This window comes from Daktulosphaira vitifoliae, unplaced genomic scaffold, assembly GCF_025091365.1.
Source record: "Daktulosphaira vitifoliae isolate Bord-2020 unplaced genomic scaffold, ASM2509136v1 Scaffold_5, whole genome shotgun sequence".
In the NCBI taxonomy this organism is placed as follows: domain Eukaryota; kingdom Metazoa; phylum Arthropoda; class Insecta; order Hemiptera; family Phylloxeridae; genus Daktulosphaira; species Daktulosphaira vitifoliae.
Genome location: NW_026099576.1, coordinates 25,328,650 through 25,338,004, shown reverse-complemented (window position 1 = coordinate 25,338,004; position 9,355 = coordinate 25,328,650). Strand labels below are relative to the sequence as shown.

The window sequence follows — 9,355 nt, the reverse complement described above, 5'->3', positions numbered from 1 at the left end:
ATTATGGAAATTATGAGCAATTTTACACTTTATCTATTGATATAATATAATACATAGCTTTTCAAATTCAAACATCGGTATATATTGTAAATTGTTCAGTGATAAGAAAATTTCTTTTGAACGCAACACGTTCCAGAACCTAATTTAATTTTTTAAAAAAGAACCCATTTTCGTTTTTTGTTTCATAATTTTTTAAGGAAGCAGTTTCTTGTGTCGTTCCTACAAAAAGAACTTGTTTCAGGAATCCTTTTTTTTTTTTTTGGAACAAATTTCTTTTTAATATCTATATTGTAAAATTTGAATTTAATTAGATATTTATATTATATATTAAAAATGATTATTAAACAATTTAATTTGATGTATTTTTTAGAAACATTTTATACTCTAATTTAATATCATTGAGACCTAAAGCTGCTCTCATTCTAACAACAGCTAGTAATGGAGAAGAATAATTCAATTTAAAGTTATTGAAAATAAATTAATATTGATAAAGTGTTTCTTTAATGATCATTAGAATAATTTTGCTTATAATGATAATGATTACTATATAAATTAATATCAATATGATATCAGCAGAGAACTTTTTTTATTGAAATATATATATTAATCATAAATGTATATATATATATACAATATATATATTTTTAATAACATAAGATATAACACATGTCAAAAGACAGTAACGTATCTACGATTTTTTTTGAATGAAGTTTTTCAAAAGCAAATTTTTTCTCTAAGTATTCTTCATTATATGCAAATGTTGTAATTTAATTAATTTCTAAAAAAGAATTTGATCTTATAATTAATGCAACTTTTAATGCTTTACAGTAAGATTAATACAAATTTTGTATTTAATAAAAAATTTATGAGCAATGTGACATTGAAGTGCTTTCAAGTATTAAGATAAATCAATTTAGTCCAACCACTTAAATTATATTATCATGAAAATAAATATTAAAAATATTTAAATTATTTAAGCAAAAATGATTAAATGAATAATGAAAATCAATTCATTAATCGGACAGCAACGTACACAGAGAATTTTATGTTAATTTATTAATAAATACCTATTAAAAGTTATACTATTCTACAAAGATGATTAAAGAAATCATTTTTCTAGTGTTAATATTAATCCAAATTATTAATTGTGAACTCATATATTCTGGTCAAGATGCATCATTTAATCCAGATTGGTGGCAAAAAGAAATAATTTATCAAATTTATGTAAGATCATTTAAAGATAGTGATGGTGATGGAATTGGAGATTTAAGAGGTAAATGACATTCCAAAAATTTTAAAAATGTAATTTAATATTCTCAAAATATTTAACTTTGGGTATTTTACACACAAAGTTAGTTGTTTTGAATATTCTACATTTTACTTTAAAATAATAAAAGAATATTGTAATTTATTTATTATCATTAAAATTTAAAGAATTTTACAATTATTGTTTTTTTCTATTTTGTTTCATTAAGAAAAATTACATTTGATTTACAATATTTCTTCCGCCGATATATGCTATTAGGTAATTATACTGCATTGTATGCTGACTTGTTGTTTTTTCATTAGGTGTTTTTGTTTTTAAATTCGTCCATGCTTATAAAGTTATATGACTTTGTTTAAATTCGTATTGATATTGTGTCAATGTTATAGTTAAGTGTTTTCAAAAAATTACACTCCCTACTTGTAGGAACTTTAAAACAGGCTTATAAAATAAAAAATAGAGAATATCCATTTTGTTATCATGTATCAATACCAATGTTATTATTTATGGGTATTTTTGTATGTATATTATGGACACGATTGTTATCTAGATAATTATCTATCAACAACGGTGTTCAATGTTAAGTTTTTAGACAATAATTTTTGAAGCAACTTTCTTCTTATAATAATTTTATTGTACACACCCATTATTTGAAACATAACTATTTATTCAAATTAAAATATAATAACTTTGTAATAATATTACTATGATGTGTTTGATTGTGCTTATTACCACAAATAATTGGCTATTACTAAATTACGAAAAAGATTACATATTGTAGCTAGTTGAAGTCATACCTTCATAGATTGAAAAAGTTATCGAGATTCTATGAAAATAAGGGAAAACCCTCAAAATATTATGATTTTGAAAATTAGTAGATCAGATTAAACATTTTAGATATCTTCCTTGTTCATCGATAATCTAACTCTCGACGTACTTGCATGGTGATGGGGTTCAAAATATTTAACTTTCTCTTTCTTAATTTTTAAAAAAGGTTCCGAAAACCCTTTATAATTTAAATATATATTAAATAAGTTATGTTATATACTTGTATTGAGTAAAAAAAAAGACTTCTGAACAGTGTTTTATGTGTAATCTATCAAAGTTAAAAAAAAGAAACGTTTTTTTTGTAAAAATTCAGAAAGTCTATTCGTATTTTATTATTAAACATTTTCTAGGGAAGAAATTATACAATTTAGTACGTATTTAAGTAATTTCATTGATGTATAATGGAAAGGTGGCTAAGAAACTTATTACATTCAATTTTTTTTTTATCTTTTATTACACATTGTCATTGAAGCCTTTTATAATAGTCATGTTAATGTCTGTCAGATTACAATCTATATTTAACTCAGCTACGCCACATCTTCATAGCAATGGTTCTTTTAATTTAGTATAATTTTTGAAAATTAGCAATAATATAAATTTCTGGGGCGTATTTTTTGATGCAGCCAGAAAAGAACAAGCCTCTATAAAAATCATGCGGTGACTTTTTTGTTATTTTTAAGGAAATTTCAGAAAACAAAAAAAAGTTCATTCAATAACACTTAATATAAATTTATAAAAAAAATTCCTTTAGGCCTATAAAAAAAGAATTCTTAATATCTACCTATAATAAATTTACATTCATGATGTTCCTATACAACATGAAAATATATCATGTAATAGCTTTATGGTAGATACAATTAAAAATCATAATCAATAAAAAATTATTTCTATTAAATAATTTTAGGTCTCAACAATTTCCATTTTGATGGGTTATTAAATAACTAAGCTTTTTTCTTTTATAAATTGAGTTTTATTGAACATTAAATTAAGTTAATAGTAGATCAAGATTTAATAAAATTTTAAAAATATTTTATGTATAAACAAGTAGATTATAGATTTGTATAGTAAGCTCAAACAATTATGTTTGTTGAAATTATAAATTAATTACTGTTTACCTAAAATTAAATGAAATTTCTGGTGGACTTAAACCATATATTTTTAGGAATAAATGAACAAGTAGAACATTTTTCAAATATTGGCGTTTCGGCTATTTGGCTNAGGAATAACTGAACAAGTAGAACATTTTTCAAATATTGGCGTTTCGGCTATTTGGCTTACTCCAATTTATCAGACTCCTGGAGTTGACTTTGGTTATGATATTTCAGACTTTGAAAGAATTGATGAAACTTTTGGAACAATGAGTGATTTTGATAATTTGGTTGTAACGTATCATAGATACGGTAAGCACTACAATGACGTGTAAAACAATCCAAAATAAACAAAATTTTATTGTTTTACTAGGAATAAAAATTATTTTGGATTTTGTTCCAAATCATACAAGTGATAAACATGTTTGGTTTAAAAAATCTGTTCAAAGAATAGCACCATATACAGACTATTATATATGGCATGATGGAATTAAAAATAGTGAAGGCAAAAGGATGCCTCCTAACAATTGGGTAAAATTAAATATATATTATATATTTTTTGATAATACATCTATTAATAATTATTAATAGATGTATTTTTATCAAAAAAGTAATATAAATATTAATTAATAAAAGTGTATTACGTATAATTAGTGATGAAAGAAGTGAAAAATTCAAAACAAATATTAGAAATTTACACGAGTATTTAGACTAAATTTTTGTTAGAAGTATTAATTATATAGTACAATAGTTTTATCTAACCGGTTTGGATGTGTGACTCATGATAAGATCGTTTATTTACTTATTTATATTAAATTACGTTTGTGAAGTGCTTAGTATTTACACGTATATTTATGATTATAATAGTTGGTATGATCGTTAACCTTAATATTTGCCGTGATTATTTGTTTGTTAAGTTTTGGTGTTAATATATTGTATATATATCAACCCAGTATCCCCATCTATTAAATCTGCTCAACATCTATTTCAAAACATAAATTAACAGATGATTTTTTTCTAAAAGGTGTTATGTACTCGTTGCGAAGTTTACATTATGAGGTTCAATCAATAAAAAATTAATTTCTAACCTAAGAAAACACTTCAGAAATAATTCTGCATAAAATATATTATCTCATTAACGACATTATACTACATAAAAAACAACATTTAGATCTTAAAAAAGATATAAACATTTTAATTACTAAGTTACCTGCCAATAATTTAATTTAATCCATAAGCCACGTTTGGACTTGTTTGAAAAATAAAATAGAGTCAAAATTTTGTAATTTAATCTTATCAATATCAAAGAATCTATTCCTAATCATAAATCAATTATTGGACGTAAATTAGGTTAAACCTAAAATTACCCTTTATTTTCGTTAGTCAATTAGGTAAAGAATCAAATAAGTCTAGACTTAATTCAACTGAAACAATTCGCTTAACATTGTAATCAAAAATATTTTTATCCAAGCTCCCAGATTGCATAAACATAGGAATAAGTTCTGATTTTACATTTTACCAGTAATTCGTTCTGCTATGAAGAAGGAAGGAGCATGATCATAGAAATACATCTACTGTAGATAATTAATAGTTTATATATGCATTCATAGAGATATAAATTTTATAGAAATAACTAATTAAAAGCGCAATTGATTATAAATGTATAACTTAGAATTTGTCTTATTTTATAATTAATAAACTTTTATATGGTTATTTACAAAATACTTGTGGTTTAAAAACAAAAATAAATATGCCGAGTTTAAATTATTTTGTAATTACTGAAACTTGGCTCACTTCTGAGATTAATGATTTAAAATTAGGTATGATAGACTATACTCTATATAATTTACACTAAAATTCTAGCAAAAGTATTCATAATATAAATGGTGGCTTATAGCTATACAATATTTCTTTAAATTACTTACCACTTCAAACTTAGATTGCGAGCAGTTGACAATATTAGTTACATCTTTAATATGTTACATTTTCACTATTGAAAATCTTTATAAGACAAAATGTGACTTTTATTTTGTCCGTGACAATTATTATCCTATAGATTTGTGTTCAATTGTAGAGATATTTTACCAAATATTATATGATACCTTCTATAAATTTATATTTAAAATTAAGAGCATTAAAAAACACATTTATAAATGATATAGTTAAAAGCTAAAAATTGTATATTTCGTAAAAAAACTTAATCATAAAAATTATAAGCTCCATATTTTATGACTAGTTCAAAAAAATTAGTTTGTAAATTTAGACCCGCAGGAAACTTTGGAATCTTCCAAAACTATGAAATCTATTAGAATCAATTTTGTCTAATATATTTAGTAATACGCTGTCATTATTTCACCATAGATTTAAATCTGAACTGTCTACCAAAATCAATATTTTACTTTTGTTGAGATTTACTTAAATCTATTGTAAATAATCATCAAGTTGACGTCATATATAATGATTTTCACAAGGCATTTGATTATCAATTTACAACTACTTTAATCCCTCGAAAAATTGCACATTTATTATTCCTTTCATCCAAATTAGTAAATGNCATTTATTATTCCTTTCATCCAAATTAGTAAATGCAACTATTTCATGCTCATGTTCTCGTTTTTATGAACTCATTACATTCCATGTACTCTCGCATTGTTAACTTTACATATTTAATTTTACTGTACAAATTACGGTCTAAATAATCCAATCGAATGAATGTTAAATAGAGTAATACAATAAAGTTGATATTTTTTAAGATAGTCTAACTGCCATTAATCTTATTCTCTTATTTTTAGTTTCAATGTAAAGCTGAGAAGGTATTGATTTTACTATGATGTGTTTATTTTATTTTGTATCTATCTCTACTTTTTATCAGGTCTCACTGGACTAATTTTTTTCAACGATACGTCAAGAGACCACAAATCGTATCTAGTTGAAGAAATTAACCCCAAAAGTTAAAAAAATCTATTAATAGTATTTGAGCCTTAAATGTCGTTAATTTTATATAAAATAATTAGAAATACGAGGAGTAAAAAATTATTTACACCTTAACACATAAACATATAAAATTTACAACTCATGATGATTCATCCACAACATTAGATAGTGTGTCTCTCTTTTATAGAATTAGTTTACACTATCTCAAACTACTTAACATAAATATTGCAATGAGATTATAGTAGGAAGGTCCACAGCCAACTGGCCGGCTAATAAAATTGTATGACAAATTCTTTATTCAGTTTAAACATTTTCAATTTCGTTTGACAAAAAAAAAAAATTAAAAAGTAAAACCCTTTTGTTAATATTATTTTTGTTCAGCTGTCAGTGTTTAATAGTGGTTCCGCGTGGAAATGGAATGAGCAAAGAAACCAATATTACCTTCATCAATTCCTAGAAGAACAACCAGATTTGAACTTCAGGAATCCAAATGTTGTACATGAAATAAGAGTCAGTACCTAAAATATGAAACTATATTTAATAATACTTTTTAACAAAAGTTCTATTGATTAATTAGAAAGCGTTATATTTTTGGCTTGAACGCGGAGTAGATGGATTCAGATTGGATTCTGCTAATTTCTTGTTTGAGAGCAAAGATTTAAGTAATGAACCAAAAGCTGAAAACAATACTAACATGAAAGATACCGATTATTATTCACTAAATCATACATATACTATTGACCAACCTGAAACCTATGAGTTACACCATACATGGCGAGAACTACTTGATGAATACAAAGAGAAAGATGGTTCAACCAGGTTTTAAGATTATACTAGTTATTATAGATGTGGGCAATAACTGCCCATGCATTTAGACCTATAGGTCCATTCTGCACATAAGATTGTATTAAATGTAATAATTAACGTTTAATTATTTTGATTCTTGTAAAATCTTATACTTCCTTTGTTGGACATTTTTTTTTTAAGGTTTTAAAAAAAATTAGGCAAATATTTCTTTTGTGTATTTTATGACACATTTTATTGATTAATAATTGATTAGTAATTAGTCATCGCATCATAAAGTTTTAATTGCTTTTCTAAATTATTGTTTCATATAATTATTATCTAATATTATTTATATGATTATTTTATTGAAACAAATCTACTTTATTAGACACTTATGAGTAAAATGTTTTTCAAATATATTTTTTTAATGCTTATTTCAGAAATTTTTAAAAAATATGGCAGTGACAAGTGGTTTGAATGTTACAACTTTTCAAAGTTGACGAATTAAAAACCAAAAATACTTAAAAGTTGGGTTTTTTAACGCTTTTTAATAAATTTTATAATGCAACAATAAATTTAAAAATGATCAAAATTTAAAGATAAAGTTGAAGAAGAGGGGAAAAATTGGGTATTTACAAATAATAATATGAAAGTGGTAATAAATTTTACGTAGGATAAACAAAAAGAAATATAGAGGCCAGGTTTATAGAGCACTTAAAAAACATTAAAAATCAAAAAGTTAATAAATTTTCGATNAGGATAAACAAAAAGAAATATAGAGGCCAGGTTTATAGAGCACTTAAAAAACATTAAAAATCAAAAAGTTAATAAATTTTCGATGACTGAACATTTATTGACACATAATAACTCCATTAGAACCATAAAACTAATTAAAAACATTAATAATTACAAAGAATTTAATATAATGGAGGCAATAGAAATGTTTAAAAATAAGAACAATTTAATTAATTGGGATCTTCGTCCAATGAAAAATTAATTATTAAACTTGTGTAAACAAGCAAAATATGATAATATTACTTTGTGATAACGTCACTAGGAGTATTTTCCGGTCGGGATGTCAGTATGTGTTAAATGTTGATAGTGGTGACATTATTTCCGAAATACGTAATCATGATTTTTAGTCAACTTTTGATAGCTTATTGAGTTTAATATGTTTTAGATTTAAATGAATAATATTTAAATATAGTTTTAATATTAAATATCAACATTTAATTGCAGTTTTTCAATGGCTTAATGTTAAAATATAATCAATTTTTTGCTATACTACAGATTAAAGCAAAAAAAGACTACGATAGAGTTCAATTGTTTTATAAAATAGAACAATGTTTTATGTGATAAAAATTTATCCATAATTTAATAAATATAACTCTTTATTTTAATTTGTTTTGAATTATAATCCATTTTAACTTTGTTTAAAATGATTGTAGTCAATCACATTAGTTTGACGAGTATAGATAAAGGTATCACGACAGTATTTATCATATCATTAGTAGAGATATACTTTTTTAGATGAAATTTAACATTAATTACCAAATTCATCATAAGTAAAGTTCTACTTTTATTTTTCAAATACACACTGTAGTGTATTGATATTTACCTTAAATCTGTGTTACGACTTTTCCCTTTACTTCACAAATCTTTCATAATAATTTATTTTATTTTTAATTTCCTAAAACGCAATATTACTAATTTTATTACATGTTTATAATTGTTTGACACTCGCTATAAAATATAAGTTTAAAAAATGTGTTAAGCTACCTAGCAATGTTCCATTTATTAAGCCATATTTTTTAGATGACTTAATAACTAACGACGTAACTTTTAACCAGCTATTTTTTGCCCGTAAATGTTTACATTTTCTAAACTAGCATAATAAACTAAACTAATTTAATAAAAAAATTTTGAAAAAAAACGGTGTCTCATAAAGTAGATTTTACCATTTTTTTAATTATTTATAACAAGTATGTGTTTAACAACGAATGTGATAATTTATTTTATAGGTAACCTTTTATATATCATTACTTAATATTGTAGGTTACTAGTTGTTGAATGTTACTCTCCTTTTAATCAGACTATGAAGTACTATGGTAACAGTACTGTACCCGGTGCACATTTTCCGTTTAATTTTATGTTAATTATAAATTTCAATCGACAATCCAATGCGAATCAATTACAAACTTTGGTCACTAAATGGATAAAAAACATGCCCAAAGGCATGTGGCCTAACTGGGTGGTAAGTTAAACCAAAATAAATAGTGATATAAATAATAGTACCTTAAAAATTTATATATATACAAAGATTTATGAATAGCATACATAGCCAAATTTTTATAAAAATAATTGCAAGTATAGACAAATATGGCCTATTCTTAAAACTATAAATTAAATAAATATATGAATTCAAATAAGGCCAACCTAAGACCTTTCATATTTT

The 9,355-nt window shown here is 24.0% G+C and overlaps 1 protein-coding gene across 6 annotated transcripts in view; it reads left to right on the top strand.

Moving 5' to 3' along the window:
* Positions 1-992: 992 nt before the first annotated feature.
* The window catches only part of LOC126906738 (maltase 2-like), a 20,825-nt gene continuing 12,462 nt past the window's right edge, over positions 993-9,355 (top strand). Inside the window, exons 1-6 of one of the 6 annotated variants that reach the window (XM_050687508.1) lie at positions 993-1,273; positions 3,313-3,492; positions 3,554-3,711; positions 6,496-6,624; positions 6,692-6,933; positions 8,956-9,154. In XM_050687508.1, coding sequence (XP_050543465.1) covers positions 1,096-1,273; positions 3,313-3,492; positions 3,554-3,711; positions 6,496-6,624; positions 6,692-6,933; positions 8,956-9,154 — 1,086 coding nt within the window. In that variant the 5' untranslated portion in view covers positions 993-1,095. The remainder of the gene's footprint in view (positions 1,274-3,312; positions 3,493-3,553; positions 3,712-6,495; positions 6,625-6,691; positions 6,934-8,955; positions 9,155-9,355) is intronic. The other 5 variants (XM_050687507.1, XM_050687509.1, XM_050687510.1 and 2 more) reach the window with 5 other exon arrangements.